Below are 21016 nucleotides of genomic sequence, written 5' to 3'. Positions count from 1 at the left end.
TGTTTGTTCCCCTCTAGGGGTGGTCCCCAAGAAGGACCCGGGTGAGTTCCGGCTGATACATAACTTGTCAGCCCCACGTGGTCTTTCCGTGAATGAAGCGATAGACCCGGAAGTGTGTTCGGTGCGGTACGCATCTTTCGATGGGGCCGTTGCAATGTTGAATCGCCTGGGGCCCGGGGTGCTGATGGCAAAATCAGACATCAAGTCAGCGTTCCGGTTGCTCCCGGTACACCCAGACGATCAGCGTCTCCTTGGCTTTATGTTTCAGGGTCGCTATTACATGGATAGATGTATGCCAATGGGGTGCTCAATATCCTGTGCCTATTTTGAAAAGTTCAGTTGTTTTCTGCAATGGGTATTCACAAGGAAGACGGGTTTTCAGCATGTTATGCATTATCTCGATGACTTTCTGTTTTTGGGGGCAGCAGGGGATACTGAGTGTGGACAGGCATTACATGAATTTTGTGTCTTAATGAATCAATTCGGTGTGCCATTGGCGCCAGGTAAGACTGTGGGTCCCTCAACCTTGCTCGAGTTTCTGGGGATCGAGCTCGACTCGGAAGAAGGTTGTTTTAGATTACCCAGGGAAAAGGTGTTAAAATTCATGACATCCCTTGAAACATGTATTTGTGCGACTAAAGTAAACCTGCATCAATTGCAACAGGTGGTGGGTCAGTTGAATTTTGCCCTGAGAGTAATGCCAATGGCACGCCCCTTTTCCCGCTCTATTGCACAAGCCATGGTCGGCCTGAAGGAAGGACATCACCGCACGAGGCTCTCGGCAGAGGTTCACCAAGACATGCGCATTTGGTTGGCATTTTTGGCGGATTTCAATGGTCGAATTGTCTGGAACAAACCGGCGGTGTCCTCCGAGGAGCTGGGGCTTTGGACAGATTCGGCAGGGAGTGTAGGTTTTGGTGCCATATTTGGTACACAATGGTCGGCTCAAAAATGGCCGTTTTGGTGGCACGAGTGCGGGCTGACGAGTAACATTGCTTTTCTCGAACTCTTCCCTATTTTGGTGGCCCTGAAAACATGGCCTGAGGGGTTCCGGGATCCCTCTGTGGTGTTCTGGTCTGATAACATGACCGTGGTTGAGTGTATCAATAGTCAGGCAGCGCGTTGCAAATGGATTCTGAGCCTGCTCAAAGAAATTGTGTTATCGTGTATGCAGTTGAATGTGCTCTTTAGGGCGCGACATGTCCCGGGGGTGTTGAATCAAGCGGCTGATGCGCTTTCTCGTTTCCGTATGCAGGCCTTCTGGGGTTTCCTGCCCACAGCGGACCCGGTGGCGGCACCCTTTCCCGAAGCTCTCTGGTCTCTCGGTGCCCCGAACTACAAAACCTCGTGGGAGAGAGTTTAGCACCCAGGACAAGGAAGGCATATGAAGGGGCGTTTCGTTCCTATTGGTCCTTTTTGGGTTCTGCTAGGGGGGAGCTTTGGGGCCAGGAGGAGCTTGTCGTAAAAATGTTGCTGTCTTTACATCAGGCAGGCAAATCAGTAGCTACGGCCCAGAGGCATCGGGCCGCCATTTCCTTTATGGCAAGGGCTCATGGGATCCAGGACCCGACTGCGTCTTTCGTGGTACAGAAAGCGCTACGTGGGTGGCAACGCCTAGAGGGTCGCAGAGTAGATGAGAGACACCCGATAGGTCTGGATAGATTGGCCCTGTTATTTTCTGTACTCCCTGCGACATGTTCATCCCAGTATGAAACAGTGTTATTCCGAGCCGCTTTTGCGCTAGCATTCCATGGGGCTATGCGGGTAAGCGAACTGGTGGCGAAGAACAAGCAGGATGCGATGGGGGGACTGTGCCGAGACCACATCCAGGTTAAGGTGGAGACGATGACTGTCTTGTTTGTCAGGTCCAAGACCGATCAGGGTGCGATGGGGGATTGCATAGTCATGCATAGGATTCCCGGGTCTCCCATGTGCCCTGTTGTATGCGTAGAGGAATATTTGGCGCAGAGGGTGGCATCATGGGGGGGAACCTTGTTGAGATACGCTGACGCCACCCCACTGACGAGGTTTCAGTTCCAGCGGGTGCTTGCGATGTCAATTTCGGCCGCGGGCTTGAACCCCGGCGAGTTCGGGACCCATTCCTTTCGGATAGGGGCTGCTACTGAGGCTACAGCCAGGGGTCTGAGTGTGGAACAAGTGAAACGTTTGGGGCGTTGGTCCTCGAATTGTTACAAAAGGTATGTGCGGTTGCACATGTTGTGAAGCTGTAATGATGTACTCACGCTTCTTGTTTTTGTTTGGTTTTCAGTTTCGCAAGCTTACGAGGCGGGGCGTACTGTGCAGTCGACCCGACACCTGGGAACCAGCGGTCAAACATCACCGGCTGCGGAAAGAGAGGTGTGGGTCGTGGGCCACTCATAAGTGAGGCATGCCGCGGACGTATTCAAAGCAGGTGACATGATTCACATGGCTGGGGAATACGGGTACAGGGTGACCTTCCACGGAAGGGGCGGGCTCTGTATTGACCAGTTTCAATCCTTTTTAGAGGGTTTGTTAGGGCGGACGAGGTCACCGCCGTCTATAATCATAGTCCATCTTGGGGGCAACGATTTGGTGGCCACTGGTAGACGACTTCTTCTCGAGGCAATACTCTCCACAGTAAGTTGGTTGGCGAGAAGAGTTCCAGGGTGCACAATTGCATGGTCCCATATGATTCCACGGAAAGTGTGGCGGGGGGCGAATTTGGTTTCTGCTCTGAATCACTCAGTGAAGAAAGTAAATAACAAATTGGGTAGATTGTTTCGTTCAAGTACACTGCATTCTATTCCGCATGGTTGTATCAAGGGGGACAGTATGTATCTGGAAGATGGGGTCCATTTGTCCCGGGTGGGGAATGAGTTACTCATAGGAGACCTCATAGCTTGGCTAAAGAGTTTAAAACATGACCTTTAGGCAGGAGTTGTTGTGGGGGGTCCGGATAGCCGGTCAACTATCCGGCCTGTGGCGGTAAGGTCATGATCGGTGAGCAGTAATTGGAAGATCCCTATGGGGGGGCGTCACCCATTACGGATGGGAGCGCTCGGGGGAGGTGGCCATTGGCCCCTCAACGGGGAGGCGGTCCCTTCTAAGGATAGGCAGCCGGAAGGAAAGGAAAGGTGGTCAAGGCCCCTTCCTGGATAGGAGGGGCTACGGGCCCTCCTGGGGAATTTCCCGGGGCCAGGACATCTGCGACGGCAGATGGGGTAAGTTGTGTGGGGTTCGGGAGGGGGTTTACGCTACCTTTTAGACACCTCACACGAGTCCTCGCACGACCGTTAAATGGCGTCGAGTTCATTGGGGCCCCCGTCAAGTACAAGGGAAATTGGTAGATGCACTTGAGGTACACCTCTGTGCGATCGGTCCCCTCACAAGTGAGGGGGGTATTTCTGGTTTAGGGATCTGACACCGGTTACGACCTTGCCGTTGGCCCTTAACGTTAGGATGTACAATTTCAAGTCAAATGTTTTGTAGGATGTTAGTTCGGCTAGGAGAACCTTTGTATTAGAGATCTGTTAAGGTTAGCCAAACATCGTAATGTGGAAATGAAATTGTACATAATATGAAACTGTTATTTTAATGTTTTGATTTTGTTTCATATTTTAATAAATACGGCCGGGAGGGTCACTCCCTCCCGCCTTCCAAAAGTTCAGAAACGTTTCCGGTTTCCCATCCTTGGGGATTGTGTTGAGAGGGGGTGGCGGGTATCTCAGCCATATGGAAAGGGGCGACCATTCGGTCCCCCCGAACGTATGGTGGAGTACCACGATCCCCCCGGGAAGCCATCTTGGGCGGGAGGCGAGTCTCGGCTGGTATGCCCGAAGCGGCGTAGCCGGGGCGCGCCTTTTCCCGCCCTGGAGTGGGTTGTCCTAGACACTGACGCGGCCGGCCACGCCCTCGGAGGCAGGCGGGGGCGGGTTTACGCCCGCCCGAAGACGGATAAAAGGAGCAACAAGCCAAGAAAGCATCCTCTTGTTCCTGCGCTCTGAAGCTGCACCTCCCCGCTGCACGTGAGCTCGAGACGGAACGAAGAGCCAATTTTGACCCACCCACCAGCCCCTGAGGACAGCTAGTTGTTTTGAATAAAGTTTTGATGTGGTAACTCTATTTCTTGCAGGTTGTGATGATTGTCGTGATATTTTTGAGTATGCAATAAAGAATGGTCATTTTCAGTATGTTCGTTTTTTCAAATAAAGTAATTCTGCACTAGTGTTGATCAGTAATCGTCCTGGTAATAAGTATGGTTGTTTCGTAATCTAGTTTTAGGTCAATTGTCGTATTTATTTTGGTCGGGCGGTAAGGTCATGATCGGTGAGCAGTAATTGGAAGATCCCTATGGGGGGCGTCACCCATTACGGATGGGAGCGCTCGGGGGAGGTGGCCATTGGCCCCTCAACGGGGAGGCGGTCCCTTCTAAGGATAGGCCGCCGGAAGGAAAGGAAAGGTGGTCAAGGCCCCTTCCTGGATAGGAGGGGCTACGGGCCCTCCTGGGGAATTTCCCGGGGCCAGGACATCTGCGACGGCAGATGGGGTAAGTTGTGTGGGGTTCGGGAGGGGGTTTACGCTACCTTTTAGACACCTCACACGAGTCCTCGCACGACCGTTAAATGGCGTCGAGTTCATTGGGGCCCCCGTCAAGTACAAGGGAAATTGGTAGATGCACTTGAGGTACACCTCTGTGCGATCGGTCCCCTCACAAGTGAGGGGGGTATTTCTGGTTTAGGGATCTGACACCGGTTACGACCTTGCCGTTGGCCCTTAACGTTAGGATGTACAATTTCAAGTCAAATGTTTTGTAGGATGTTAGTTCGGCTAGGAGAACCTTTGTATTAGAGATCTGTTAAGGTTAGCCAAACATCGTAATGTGGAAATGAAATTGTACATAATATGAAACTGTTATTTTAATGTTTTGATTTTGTTTCATATTTTAATAAATACGGCCGGGAGGGTCACTCCCTCCCGCCTTCCAAAAGTTCAGAAACGTTTCCGGTTTCCCATCCTTGGGGATTGTGTTGAGAGGGGGTGGCGGGTATCTCAGCCATATTAACAGTGCTTTCTTTGTGTAGGCTATTGATTATGTTCATCTTATCTGGTGTGAGTTCTTCTATGTTTTAGGAGGGGTTTGAAGCATGTTTCACATATTTTTTGGTCTTGCTTACTGTTAGAAATGTGGTTAAAGGTTAAGAGGGGAGACATCATACTCAAGCAGTAACCACAATCCCTGTCAGGGTGAAGGCACAAGCAAACCCCGAAGTAACCTGTGCTCAACCCTCTGGTAGCTTGATCACTGTCAGGGGTCGGGTAAAGGTCCCCCCACTCACAGGTGGGGTAGCCCGCAAATGGAGTGCACTTGACTCTCAAGGCTTCCTTTCATTCCTGGCTGATACTCGCCCCCAGCTGCGCAGCGCCGCGACTGTTCACATACTAGAGGAAGATTTCTCTGGTTGGATTACCAAGGCTAGCGACCAATTTGCCCCCCTCTCCAGATACCCTCGCTCCAGGCATAGCAAATCTCACAGGTGGTTCAACACCGCTCTGAAAACTCAGCAACTGGAATTACGCCAGATGGAACGTAGGTGGAGACGCAACTACTCGCCCACCGATAGAGTTATATGTCACCGCACGAAAAAAATACAAAAGTGCAATCCTGGCAGCTAAATCGCTACATATCTCTGAAAGGATTCTCACTGCCCCGAATAAGTCTAAGGAGATCTTCACAGTCATGAGCGAGCTCACGTCCGACGCTAGAACCCTCCCTTCTCAGATCCCCACCCAAGAGTCCTGTAATGCCCTAAACAGTTTCTTCATTGATAAGATCACTAAGATCAAGAATACTATCCCCCCTGTCCCCTCTGTTGCCATATCAGCCCCTACCCCTGGAAACCCACTTTCATTTTTAAGTTTTCCCACCCTTGACTCCAACGCTCTAGCTAAACTCACCGCTCGAGTCAAATCGGGCTCGCCCAACGATTGTTGTCCCCCCTCTGTGTTCCACGACATCTGCCGGGCTCTGCCGGACTGTATCTTACCCCTGTTAAATACCTCCCTTGAGACAGGCATGGTGCCCAACTCCTTCAAGGAGGCAGTTCTGGTGCCTTTGCTAAAAAAACCTGGTGCTGACCCAGAGGACCATGCGAATTATCGGCCTATTTCCCTTCTGCCCTACCTATCCAAACTTCTGGAGGCACATGTCACCAGTTGCCTCTCTCAATTCATCAAAGGCTCCAACTACCTCGAACCCAACCAAGCCGGTTTCCGACCAGCCCACTCCACCGAGGCTGTGATCCTGGCAGTCATGGACTCCTTAAGGGACAATGCCGACAAAGGGATACCTCAAGCGCTCGTCCTATTAGATCTGTCAGCGGCGTTCGACACGGTGGACCATAACATCCTTCTCCACCGTGTCGAGCAGGCCGGCATCCAGGGCCTGGCCTCTGCCTGGCTCAAATCCTTCTTGTCGGGCAGAACCCAAGCGGTTCGCTTGGGCCCTTTTATGGCTGCCAAGGTGCCATCGACCTGCGGAGTGCCTCAGGGATCTTCCCTATCCCCTTTGCTTTTTAATCTTTATCTTCAACCACTCATTCACTCCCTGAAGAGGTGGGACATCACCGTCTTCAATTATGCAGACGATCTGCAAATCATTCTCCCTCCTAACACCCCAAATGCAGCCACTGACTGTCAAGCGGTGATGCTACATATCCAACAATGGATGAATTTGAACCAGCTTAAGCTAAACCCGGGGAAAACAGAGTTAATTCTCCCAAGTAACAGCCCCACGTATTGGGGTCCACAGTTCTGGCCGGTGGAGCTTGGCCCCCCACCCGTTCCAGCCGAATCAGCAAAAAGTCTCGGGGTCATTATCGACACAGAGCTTTCCCTGAAGCCCCAGGTGGGTGCTGTCGTGTCCTCATGTATGTTCCAGCTTAGGAAAATCAGGAAAGTCTCCCATCTCCTTACACCCCAGGCTCTGATACAAGTCCTGATCGCCCTGGCACAGTCCCGTCTGGACTTCTCAAATTCTCTGTACTATGGCCTACCCAAATCCCTTCTTCACAGGCTTCAAATAGTACAGAACCAGGCAGCCAGACTGGCCTACAAGACCCCGAAGTGGCAGTCCGCGAAGCCACTACTCCGCAAACTTCATTGGCTGCCGGTTGAACGGAGGGCCGTATTTAAGATCGGCTGTCTAGCATTCAAAGCTGTCTCTGGAACCTCTCCCGCTTTTCTCAAATCCCTGGTCACCCTCTACCGCCCGGCACGCAATCTACGGTCCTCTCATCACCTGCTCCTAGCTACTCCCCTAATTAAGCTTAAAAAAATTGGTGGCCGCAGATTCGCTCACTTAGCCCCCAACCTTTGGAAACCGCTGCCTCTTCCGTTCAAATCTTCTAATTCTCTTCTGGAATTCAGAAAACTTCTGAAAACATTTCCTTTCGCACAGTCTGGCTAGACCCCCGTGCTTACACCTCTCAGCACTCAATCAGCGCCAGGAAACTTATGGTGACAGAGCGCTATGCAAAACCCCCTTAAGATAAGATAAGATAAGAGCAGTTGTACTTAGCTCAGAGGCAATTTTTAAGTGTTTATGCTGCACTTCAAACAATATTAAAGTAAAAACACAACACAATTAAAATCCCACACCAATTAAAAAAATAGAGACAGATTGAATAAATAAATGAAGATCAGACGACAAAAATCCAAACAATAAAACCAAAGATATGCAAGTTTTGATTTTAGTGAAAATAATGATAAAAAGCACAAAGCACCAACTGTGGTTATCTGGTTGTGCCAGACCAGGGCAAAGTCACTAGTTCAGACGGACCATGATGGAGCACAGGTCGGCTACAGGGGCCCACTCAGGCCCGCTGAACACAGTACGTTAATCCTGGTTGTGAAGCGATGCGGAGCCACGCATTACGGATGCATCACGCAGCAGAGGCGAATTCTAGTCGTTGAGATTCGTTGCGCAGCGGCAGGTTCCGGGGAGCTGCATTATGCGAGGCTACATCCTGGTGTGGAGATGCATCATGCAGTGGTGGTTCCAATGAGCTGCGTTAGGCAATGCAATATCTTTTTGCGGAGATCTATCGCACAGCAGTGGTTCAGATGGACTGGGATAGGCGATTCGAAGTCCTAGTGTCGGGGAAGTCCTCCCAGCAGAGGCGATCCGTTGGTTCTGTCAGAGGTGCGGTGTGCTGCAGGGGAGATGCGTTGGTTCTTCTAAATCCACAGATGGGCTGGCAGAGCATCTCTTCAGGCCCACTTCCAATGGGCAGAGTCTAGGTGCCGGATTCAAGGTTGTTGGAAGCCTGTTCTGTCCCTGAGATTTCTGGTCAGGAAGCTAGCCCTTATAGTCACTCTGGGGTCCTGAGTATAGAGATGTAGGTCCAGTCCTTCTCACCCAGGCAATAGTGTATCAGGGCAGCAGTGCTAGTGGGCAGCACACTAGCAGAAGAGCAGTCCTTTCAGCAGGACAACAATCCTTCTTCCTGGCAGAGTCCACAGGTCCAGAAGTGTTCTGAAGAGATGGATCTAAGTGTCCAATATTTATACCAGGTGTTAACTTTGAAATAGCGGGAGCTTCTAGAGGTTTCCACCCCCTGAGGTGTCAAGCATCCCTTTCCTCCCTGTCCTGGCCCTAGCTTTTCCGGGGTCACAATTGACTAGGGACAAACCCTTTGTGAGAGTGCTCAGGCAGAGTCTTTGTGATGTGCAAGAGTAGTGGGTCACAGCTCCTCCCCCTTGTTAACTCAGAGTTGCCGATCCTGCCACAACCATCTTCCTTTTGTCTAACTGTCTGGGAGCAATACACAAAAAGCAACTGCCTGGTGCACCTAGTCATGTGACCCAGGATCAGACTGCAGGTACCAAATGGCTAGGAAAAAGAAAAATGCATACTTTCTAAAAGTGCCATTTTCAGAACAGTGCTTGAAAATCCTACTAAGACATCTCTTAATTAAAATTTTGTAGATACTAAAATCTACCTGTACCTGCTCCCAATTGGAAGTTATTGTTAAATGTAATCAGGTAACCCCATTGTTATGCTACGGGAGAGGGAGGCCTTGCAGTAGGGAGTTTGAGTGTTTCTCTACCAGGACATGTAAAGCATGTCCTTCTTTTTACCTGCACTCCACCCGATCCTAAGGGCTTTTCAGAGCCTACCCTAGGGGTGGCATACTTGTATTAAAAAGGAGGGTTTAGGCCTGGCAAAAAGTGTATTTTGCCAAGTTAAAACAACAGTTTAAAAGCAGCACACACATTCTGAAAAGGCACGCCTCAGACATGTTTAAAGGGCTACTTAATGGGTAGGACGATGAGTGCTGCAGGTTCACTAGTAGCATTTCATTTATAGGCCCTGGATACATGTAGTACCACTTTTACTAGGGACTTACCAGGAAATTAAATGTGCCAATTGAGTGTGAGCTGATACCACGTTTAAAAGAGAGAGCAGAAGTGCTCCAGCCCTGGTTAGCAGTGGTAAAGTGCACAGAGTCCTAAAAACCAACCAAAACAGATTCAGAAAAAAGCATGGTGAAGGCAAAATGTTTGGGGATGTCCCTGCAGAAAGGGCCAAGTCCAACACCTACCAGACAACTGTCTGTAGGTGAAAGCCTCTTGTGGACCAAACAACATCTGTTTGTAGGTGAGGACCTCTTGTGGGCATAACGGACGCTTACAGTGAGCTCAAAACCTTCCCATTGCTTACCATTCATTGGTTTGCTTTATTGTCACTCTCATTTACTTGCTTCTTGATGCCTTGCCTTCCTTGTCTTCTGTCAGTTCCTGACCTGGAACATGGCCTCTTTACCTTCTTCCACTGCTCGCATTTAGAGAACCACTTTTGCCTTTTTAATTAATCATTCCAAGAGAGCAAATGTATTTTCTTGTTCTCTCTTTTGAGTGCTGCTTACCTGTAATACCAACCACCCAGTTGCATGCCCTTCTCCCACCCTCCTCCTGGTCTCCAACCCCTTGTGGTCATTGGATTTTTTTTAATTTAAAATAATTACAAAAAGTTGTTATTTACCAATCTAACATGGGCGTCTGCCACTTTAGATTGGGAAATTAAAAATAGCTGCGAGCATCACAACTCATGAACACCACACCATGCATGTGCCACAAATTTCACATGTTGTGATGATGTCAGTCAACTTGGAATGGTTTTTTGGTTAGAAAATCCAATTTAAAATTGCCATTAATGCTTCTACATGCAAATGAAAAAAAAGTATTGACAAAGCCAATAACTCGCCATATGAGAGCTGAGACCTATTGGCTTTGTAAATGCTGTTAATGTCATTGACATTGTTGCGAATTTTGGGACAATTATATATTTTTAATTCTGCTCTCTTCTGTTGCAGTTCAAATACTGTCAACCTTTCAAGAACTTAAAGTGCTGAATCTTGATAACCTACGATTTACAGACCAGGAAACTTCAGAGATGTTAGGTAGGTTTTTTTCCTTTTATTTTGTCAAACTTACATCATACCAAATGTTCATGATTTGCCTTATTAACATAAGGCCAGTGGAGGAAGTATGTTGTGGGTAAATTAGGACCACGCAGAAAATAGGTGTGTATGCCCCAATGCAGATAGTAAAATGTGCAGTTCTATTGCATCCCATAAATTTACTTTGTTCAGATTTCACGAGACGATACACAGTAAAACCTTAATTAGAAAAATATGCCTGAAAAAAACAAAACATTCAGAATTCTGGTACAATCTTTCTCCATGTTATTCCTCATTCCCACTTGTAAAACTGGAAATGGTGTGATAATTATGATCCCATGAAAATTTGCAAGGTTAAGTCAATTTTCCAGGTTAGAATTATTGCACGGTAATTCTGACCCAATTTGGGATGAGGTTCTTTGTGTTCTACTGGTAATGGTGGGAAAACTCCTCCATCTTCCACCAAGGTCTATTTAACTGGCTAAACATGTTTGCAGAATTGCTCCTTATCTGAGGTGATTAGTCCTCCATGATATCTAGCAGAGCTAACTCTGAAAGACAGTCATGGTAATTGTTGTGAATGTTCGTTGAAAAGTACGTTTCTCCCCAATGTTGCAGCTTACATGGCGAATACATCCTCTGCCACCTTGAGAAAACTCTCAAAATGTGGTGGATTTTCCATAACTTTCTTTGTGAAGATGGTATGTCTGCCACATTGGTGGGCTGAAATTCCCCCAACTGAACTTCAAACCAGCCATCTAGCCTATTAGTACCAATGCACCAAGAAATCATTTTCAGAAGCACTTTCCTACACCACCATCCACTCACTCCTAACAATCAGCACCACCCATAAACTATTGTCCACCTGCTCATGGCACCACTAAGTAGTTTTATTGTGATTTTATTGAAAAGAGCATTACAATAACATATATAAATAACAGTAACATATTATTTTCTGATTTGAATTGCATGCAGGAATGTTTGATACTGGCAGTTACAGTTACAACAGGTCAAATAGAATACAAACCATCTCCAAATAGTGTGTTGCTGAAAAATAATAGTTAGGTGTGCGCATTCAAGCCCAGTACTGAACACAAATTAAATGCCTGATAAATGCAGTGGTTGTTGCTCCCCCCCAGATGGTATCTGTCCAGAGGATCTCACTCAGGTACAGATGGTAAATCTCACCTGCCACTGTACCAGCCCATCATCCTGTGTTGGAGAATTTAGCAAATAGGAATGGAGTAGGATCCAAAAAGCTTTCGTCGACTAGTTTTGAGGATCATGCAATAGCAGTGCTCTTATTGTGCATCGCAATAAATCACATCATCAAGCCATTTCCTGGCAGTATGGGCTGTATCCATGCTCCAGACTTAGGTCTCTGGTGTCTGTCACTTTGCCAGGACCACAGCACTTGGTACAAATCATTGCACATCACTTTGTTCATTGGTTGTGCAGCCTGACAGAGTTATTTTGGGAGACTATAATAACTGTAAACCAATCATGTCTGAGATGTGACCGAAGAACTCACCATAGAACATATTCATCTGTGGGAAAATCTGCGCGGGAGTGTTACATCTAAGGCAACTTAAATCAAATACAGACCCGCTCCTAGTAATATATATCACACAAAAAGGAGGTGGGAATGTGTTTTTTCGGTAGTGGCACGTGCTCAGTGAGTAAAAACTGATCTCACTCACAAAATTGTGACATACTTCATCATCGGGCTTGCTAACACCCCTGCGCAGGCCAACGTCTGGGGTGGAGAAAAGGGAAGGGGAAGACAATACAAACATAACGCAGTGGGATCACCAAAGAAAAGTGCAGTGTGTGGAAATTAAAACTAGCTTGGATGTGTCCCTGATACTATTTTTATTCCTGTGCCACCCTGCCAGGGTTATAAATGTGAAGGATGGAGGTGAAAGGAGAAAGTTAGGTTCACTTCACCCCTCCTTGCTGCAAAGCTGTCGCCATGTTTCTGCTGATTCGACTGCGCCCACAGTGTTGGGTCACTCCGGCATTCATCAGGACCTACAGGAACCCAAATGCAACACCCTCCTCTGATCCTAATTTTTGGTTTTGTTGGGTTATTCCCTCCAAGATAGGGTTTCCGTAACTCACACTCTCAAGAACCGAGTTTCGTCAATCGGTTGGCTTGAACAGGCGAGGGGGCAGGAGCAGCTTCCTGTAGTCACACATTCATCAAGGTGAGACCGCTGCCTGTCGACTGCCCTCCTCTCACCGTTCCTGGTTATGCCAAGGGTGGTTGGGTACAGCAGATGTAAGAATTTGAAGTGAATGAGGCATAACCTGCTATTCGGGGACAACCTCCAAGTTTGCTTGCAACAGTATGCCCATTCTTTATCTGAGAGCACTACACGTGTATCTGCTTCCCAATTTAGCCTAGTTGGCTAGTGGGAGTATATCTTGAGCCAGGTTAACATCATACAGCTTGGGAGTTAGTAGCTGAGAATATGCCTTGTAATACTCTTTAGGAAACAAGTAATTCCTGAGGGCCTTACATGTGCGTAGATCTGAAATCACTGCAGTGATGTCCTTCATGGTGATGGGTGCATCAAGAAATTGCTGACAGGGACTCTCTGGAATGTCCCTTGGTAATATATTCACACCCATGACGTGAAGGTTAGGGTTTGCATTGTAGAAGTAGGCTAGATTTGTATAATACTGTATATATGTTCATATTTAAACTGTTTCAACAAGATGGTGGAACTATTCGTTTGATTGACTGTTTTCACACTCCTTATAATTTTTCTCTGCTTCTGTCTATTAATCATTGCTGCACATATTTTCTATACAAGAATCACTGCGGTTCAACATCCATTTGTGTATTTATGTATATTTCTCTGAGTGAAAGAGAGCACAAGAGAATGAGCAAAAAGTTCAAGTTCTGCCACCACAGTTCCTGAGTGAACAGAGTTGTCATGTTCAGTAGTTGCCAGAACTGTTTACTCCTTGTCTCAGTTTAGGGGTCTAATGTTGGCACTGTGAGCTAGCTGGTCAAAGAGACAACATATCCTGCAGGGGTGCATGGAATAAGTCGGGCACCATCCAAAGTTTATGTCGTCCGCATTTCGCAGTTCTTACTGATTTGTGGAAACTACACGACATGGCAGTCATGTGGGTTCGTTTCTTATTTTGTATAAATCAACTGAGTAGCTCAATAGTGCTTCCTCCGAGATCTCTACACACCTTTTAAACCAGAGATGTCCATGGTGGTAAGAAATATCCTCCTCGGCTGAGGTATACCCTATGTATTGGCTGCGGTTAAATTCAAGCTTAAAAAGATATTATTCCCACTGTGATAGCAAAACTCTGTTATTCATTTTCTTACACAGCATAGCACAAAATAGTTCAGCGGAGTGCAGACATGCAGTCACTCAAAAATTACTTCAACATGGCCTCTCACTAGAAGGCGGAGATGCTACCTTCATGGTAGAGGCACACGAGGCATTTGGAACAGAGGTGTTTTACTCCTGGGTTAAATTCCCTGCTGCAGATAATGGTATTTCATGAATTTGAAGTAGGTGAAATACCAGAGCAATACACTCCTTATGAGGAGCTAGATATCCCTCTAACCTATCAAGAACATGCTAATTGATTTAAAGGCGCCCTCCCCCATACTATATAAAACGTAAGACTGGGCCCACTCAGCAATGTGGGGACAACATGGCCAGTCCTAGCCGGTTACACACTGCATCCCGGTATTGATCATTTGAACTCAGGCCAGCTGCAGTGATTATATCATAATCAAGGGGCATATGTATCAAAATCCCCATTAGCAAATCTCAAATTGCGATTTTTTTTGCGATTCCCAGTTTGAGATTCGCAAATCGGGATGTAAATAAAAAATCGCTATCGAATAGCCATTTCTTAAAATCCGCTAAAAAGTCTCACAAACATGCTTTGCGATTCCTTAATTGCAAAATTCGCAAATTAGGAAATCGCAAAAAAACGGGAATCTGCAATACGATGGCATCACAACCAGGAAGTGGGAGTGATTTGCTGCACCTGATTGCCTGAGCCACAGTCAGAGGCAGTTTGGAGAGTGAGAGGAGTGAACACAGCACAATGGAGACCCAGAAACAACTTGAGGGCAAGGAGAGAGAAAAAAGGAAAAAGAAGCACAAATTCAGTGACAAGGAGCAGGAGGTGCTCATTGAGGAGATGGTGTGCAGCCATGAGCTCCTCTTTGGAAAGAAGGCACTGTGGGTCCCTGAGTCCAGGAAAAGGAAGATCTGGCTAGACATCCAGGAAAAAGTAAATGCCTGGGTGTGACCCATCGCACGGTGGAAGAATTAAGGAAAACATGGTATGTTATGCGGCAAAGGGTGAAGGAGAGGGTGACAGCCAGACTGAAGGAGTCCAACAAGACAGGGGGAGGATCATCCACAGCAACAGACCCAACACCCCATGAGAAACTGGTGGAGTCAACCCTCCTGCCTGAGAGCGTCAGTGGTGTGGCTGACATAGACAGCTGCGACCCTGCAACCAGCAGCCAAGGTAAGATGCATGTAAAATATATCCGCACACATCCCCATCCCATGCACACAGTCAGGAATGCACAAAATCCAAACTACACATGTCACCCCGGTCCACTTCTTACAGCACACCCAGCAATGCACCATGGGAGACGTAGTCAGATGTATGATAGTGTGTCCATGAGACATAGCAAATTAAATGCAACATGTGAATCAGTAAAACGGGGAAAAGAGAGTGTCACAAGTTAGCCAATGCAAATTGTTGAAACTTTATTTAGTGCAAAATGCAGACAATGACACAAACTCATGAATTCCCCTTTACATCCGCAGCACAATCCAAGACACTTGAAGACAGTACAGATTTTGGAAATCCAGAGGACCAGGCTGATGATGGGGACTCATGCGACAACACAGAGTCCACACCAATCACGCACAGGAAGCGCACAATTGTGCCCCCATTGCCACCATTGGAGGATGACCCAGAGGCCACAGGGGAGGAGAATGAGCAAACAGAGCCATGGCAGCATGTCTCACACATGCGTGGGCAGCAAACACCCAAACTGAGGGAGCCAGGAACTGAAAAACGAAAGTCAAGGGCCAGGTCCAGCACTGCCACAGTTGAAGATCCCACAGTCTTTGCAGGTCTTGAGAACAGCATGCTGCAGGTACAGCGCCTGCAACAAAAATCATTGCGCTCAATTAATAGGCAGCTCAGCAGACTAAACAAAAATCAGCGCTACATGGGGGAGGGCATCATGGCCATGGCAGGTGCCATACAGGACCTGTGTGTGACATTGAAGCATGACCAAGAAGCCAGGCACAGGGCTGTCCAATGTGCTAACACCTATCTGCACAGCTACACCAAGGTGGTGAACCGCCTGTGCACCACCACAAGCAACTTGACCCATTGCAGCATAAGCATGCAGGCGGAAATGTCACACTGCTGCTACAACATCACAAGAGTCCTGGGGCAGGTCACCAGTGCAGTAGAGCAGATGCAGACGTCAAACTCAGGTGGTCTCGGTGAGAGTGAAGAGACATCGATCAGGAGTAGCTGCACACCAACATTGCTAGATACTAGAAGGCGCAGTGGCAGGCAGGGTGCAGCACCCCATGAAGGGCACTCAGACAGGAGAACGACCAGCAGCAGTCCATCACCGAAGGAGGTGAACTGTACCCTTAAAGAGTAGCACCAATGGGTGATGCAACCCATTCATACCTATTCCACTGATTTTTAGGACTACCTGCACTGTAGACATAACATGTGCTGGAGACAGCAACAGTCATTGTGTTTGAGGTATGAATAAACACAGTACTGATTAAAATAATCATGTTGCCTCATGTCATGTTTACTCACCTAGAAGTAGTTCTGTGTGATCTCAGCTCGTCTCTGACATCCGGAAGCTGCCCCAACTCCTGATGCGGGTCTGCCAGGGGAGCTGGGCCATCATCGTCCAATGTATCTGTATCAGTCACATCAATTGTGGTGCTTTTTCTCATTGCCATGTTGTGGAGCATTGCACAGCTTGCCACGATTTTTCAGCAGGTCTCAGGGCTGTATTGCAGTGCTCCTTCGCTTTTATACAGGCACCTGAACCGGCTCTTTAGGATCCAAAATGTACGCTCAATGACAGCGCGTAGATCTGTGTGCCCTGTTGTATCTCCTCTCCCTTGCATTGGCTGGATCCAGATACGGGGTCAGGATCAAGTCCTTCACTGCATAGGCACTGTCACCTGCAGGGATAGACACAATAGGTGAGTCACTGTCACCTCCCTCACAAGCTGTACTGGATGGATGGATGTGTGCCATGCATTTATCTAGCAGGTAGCCCTCACCAAACTCGCTAGCACTCAGACGTCTGTGTATCCCACTATGTCTAAAGATGAAAGAGTTGTGAGTACTGCCTGGGTATTTAGATACAATGTCATTGATGATATACTTGGCATTGCACACGACCTGTATATCAGGGAATGGTGGCATTTACGGTTTCTGAAGACATATTCAGTTGTTGATGGGGGGGGTGATGTCCACATGGGTCCCATCTATGCAGCCAGTAACGTGGGGGAAACGTGCAATGTGGTAGAAGTCTAGTTTTGTTTGCTGTAATGCCTGTTGTGTGCTGGGGTAGTATATGTGATGTGGTAGCCTCTGTAGCATTGCATTTAAAAAGGCATGGAAAAAGCGCGACAGGGCACTCTGTGAGACCCCGACAACCTCTGCTATCACCCCTTGAAAACTCCCTGAGCCCTGTAGGTGCAGGGAGCACAGGACCTGCACATGGGTGGGAATTGTTTGGGTCCTGCATGTTGGGTGTTCCAAATAGGGTTTCAGCTCCTCAATCAGGTCAAAAATGGTCTGTGGGTGCAGCCTGTACTTCTCATGGATCTCCTCTTCAGTCTGCTGGAACAGAGTTACGCGCAGCCTGAAGATCCGTTCTTGTCTCATTCTCCTCTGTGCTAGAGCCCGAATTCGCAGCCTCCTGGCTCTTACATATAGTCCTGTCATTGTGGAAGAATCTGTTGCATTGTGGGCTGGTTTAAGTAACGTGCACCCGGTTACCACCTGCATGCACTTGGTGGTAATTGCGATTTCTTATTTTGAGAATTAGCATTTTTCGCAAATTGCGAATTTTTTATACATTTCATTGAATTTCTTAAAATGCGATTTTTCGATTATCAAATTTCGCAAACTAAAAAATCGCAGTTTGAGGATTCGCACAAAAATACATAGATTTATTGGTACACAGTATAAGAAATCAACATTTTTGCGATGCAATAATGTCTCATACATCGCGTTTTGCCAATTTTTACTCGCAAATGCAGTTTTTTGGCGATTCGCAGCGTTTGCGAATAAAAATGTGTTTCATACATATGCCCCCTAGTAATAACAATATACAGTAGTCTTACACAATTTGTGATGCAAACATCAACATTCGCTCCTGCTTAGACTGTTTAATTGGTAGCATCGCAATTAGCTACACTAGGCATTAGCCCACAAACATTGAATGCAGTAATGAGAAAAGTTCCCACAAAAAGGGAAGAAATTCCGTTTTCGATTGCACAAAAAACAAATCAGCTTGAGGCAGTGTTTCCCCATATTGGCCCACAGGTAAAACACAGGATACTAACAATTTGCTTGCCAATTGGGATGGCTCCCCCTGTAGAGGATTGTGCCTCTTGGGGTACTGTATTTGCTGCAGTATGTACCAGAACACATGGTACCCCTTTGTTGGCCATTCCACCTGAGGTGTTAAAACCGGTACAGAATGAGCACGAGGCAGCACCTGCCCTGGACTTAGGGATGAAACTGATAGGCAACTTTGCCTCAGTATCCGCCCAAATGTTGAGTAACATCAAAAGGTAATTAGATATTAGCTATTCACCAATATCTAAGGTATTTGACTCCTGCGCAGTAGGAGCAGGAATTACCTAAAATTATCGAAGAAACCTATGCTACGCAGGGTAGAGAGAATTTGGGAGCCAGACTAGGAAAACCACAATTGAAGAGTAATTCTGAAAAGGATAACTCTAAGTAGCACCCGACTCTTCAACGAAGAGGGATTGGGACAGTAAGAAAAACAAGGAAAAAACAAAATCACAATGTGGGTCTCCTACACAGGAATCTACCGAAAAACATTACAATTTACGTAACCGTGATAATGTTAAACCACCTGATAGGTAACAGGATACTGATACACGATGCTCTAGTTCCTTTCAGTATTCATTCGGAGAAAGGAAGTCAAGCAGAGCGCAGATCAGAAGAGCATGTGAAATCAAGAAAGGACTCACAACGCTCATCTGAATACATAATAAAACAGAATGACAAGCCTAAAATATCAAAACCTCAATCTAAAAAGAAGAAGGTAGCTGCACTAAAGGTCGAGCATGCTATGGATTTTGAGGACTCTGCTTCTAAATGGGGAATGGGCATTGACGATGCTGGACTGCACTGCAGAAGTCCCAATAGTTCCCCAAAACCTGATCTATTGTCTGATGAGAGTTGCGCTGAATGAATATATCACGGTGGAAACACTGGATACCATGGTAAGCATTCCACATTGTTTATAGGAAGTCCAACTACAGTTGCCCAGATTTATGAATGTACTCTTTTGGGAGTAACTCACTCAAGGTTATGACATTTTACTGGCCAAAGAGATTGGCCATTTGACTTCGTAATGTATTGCCCAAAGGGAAAAATTGTGATTTTACCAGCCTTCTCCAACCTCGTTCTAATACGCCTGGGAGGGGGCTTTCGTGCTGGCTCATGAGTTATACCTCAAACATGTGGGGTGGGATGACGGTTCACCTTGTCATGATATACCATTGAGGACAACCCCACAACCTCAAAGACAATACCCACTAAAAAATGCAGCAAAACAACACGTTAGGGAAGTCCTAAAACAACTTGAATATCAAGGTGTGATTGACAGTTCCACCTCCTATTAAGAATAATCCTCTGTTTCCATTAATAAACCAGATCAATCATATCGTCTAGTATTAGATTACAGACATTCGAATGCAGCTACTTGCACATTTGAAGTACTTAATGTACACAGTGCCGCACTAATAAATAACATAGTGCAGACAAAACACAAAACAACACTGGACATCTCGATTGGATTTTTCTGAGAAATATAGCACCTGGAACCAGATATTTTACCATTCTACTGACTTTATTCGTCCAGACTTTTCAAGCACACATTGGACTTGGGAACACACTTAAATGTTACGTTACGTTCAAGTTGGCATGATTGCTTCCAAACAGTTACCAATACATGTGAACACTGTGAAACTGGTGATCCGCGTAATCACGGGTACATCAGGGTACACATATGTCACTCTCAATGAAGGTGACACAGTACCAATTGCATATAAATTGCATCTCTATACCAATACGTAAATGCATTTTTCACTTACTGAAAAAATACTGACAGCTATAGTGAGAGAGCGTGCCCTGGCTCAAGGGAACCTCAGAAGCGGTACCAATTTCAGAAGCGGTTACCAGAACAAGTGTTTCAAATGCTAAAGCTCTAAATCCAAGATGGATACAGACATGACGCTACATTACAAACACAAGCATTTCTACAATAAGAGCAAGAATATTCTCTGCCTAATGAAATTATGTCTCTAGAATGCTATGATTATATTATTTAGACTGATGATTCTGCTTAGCCTGATGTAGGGACCTAACACCAATATTCAGCCGCATGCGCAGTCGTAAAAGGCCATATGCATGATAGAACCTTCCATCATGAAAAAAATCTAAACTCACTCACTAGGTGATTGCATGGCACAGCTGGCAGAACTTAAGGTTCTACTACTGCTACTGCAGAATATGGATGCTGGATTCCCCACACTTATAGTGTGTGATTTGTGGTATTGTGTGCAGTCAAATAATGAATATCTTCATTATTGGAGCCAGAATGGATTCAGGGACTTAAAAGGTTGCACAGTGTAGCACAAGTTGCTTTGGGAATAGGTGGCAAAGCTGAAATAATGCTTGCCATGGCTCATGTCATTCATACACCGAGTCTTCAACGTGTTGCAGGGAATTCACTGGTGGATGAAGCCGGAAAGGCAACAGTTTGCATTGCCACTGTTGCTGCAATAACTCGTTCAAGTACAAGAATAGACAGAGACATCATGTTGGCCGTCAATGCTGTGAGCTACGAGACACACCTGCTGAAGGGCTTTCCACTTAAGTACTCCTACAAGCTAGAGCACAAAATACACCGTATGCTCGGAATCCTAGAGTGGGGGACAGAGTAATGCCAAACAGTGATCGCAGACTGGGATTAATTCTGGCTGCACATCATGGTCTGGCTTCTGCACATGCAGGAGTGGCTGCTATGATTTCTCCTTTGCAGCAACGCTATTGGTGGCCATATATTTACAAAAAGACCAAGGATTTTGTCTGAATCCTGAGAAGAACAAGGTCTATGTCAATGTACCACAGAACGAGTCTACATCTAATTCGACCCAGCCTGCTGAGATGCCGAAGATAGACCGGACAGCTTCAGGATACTTCATCAACTTTGATGACTTCTCCGATGCATCAATGCTTCCACCACCTTT

The 21016-nt window shown here is 46.7% G+C and overlaps 1 protein-coding gene across 5 annotated transcripts in view; it reads left to right on the top strand.

The window, feature by feature from the left end:
* Positions 1-21016, top strand: part of LOC147726769 (baculoviral IAP repeat-containing protein 1-like) — a 448780-nt gene that overhangs the window by 396125 nt on the left and 31639 nt on the right. For all 5 annotated transcript variants that reach the window (XM_086960812.1, XM_086960813.1, XM_086960811.1 and 2 more), the window contains exon 13: positions 10356-10442. In XM_086960812.1, the coding sequence (XP_086816938.1) occupies positions 10356-10442 (87 nt within the window). The remainder of the gene's footprint in view (positions 1-10355; positions 10443-21016) is intronic.

Source organism: Lissotriton vulgaris, chromosome 3_1, assembly GCF_964263255.1.
Source record: "Lissotriton vulgaris chromosome 3_1, aLisVul1.2, whole genome shotgun sequence".
In the NCBI taxonomy this organism is placed as follows: domain Eukaryota; kingdom Metazoa; phylum Chordata; class Amphibia; order Caudata; family Salamandridae; genus Lissotriton; species Lissotriton vulgaris.
The sequence above is the reverse complement of the archived record's forward strand: the minus strand, read 5'-3'. Positions and strand labels throughout refer to the sequence as shown.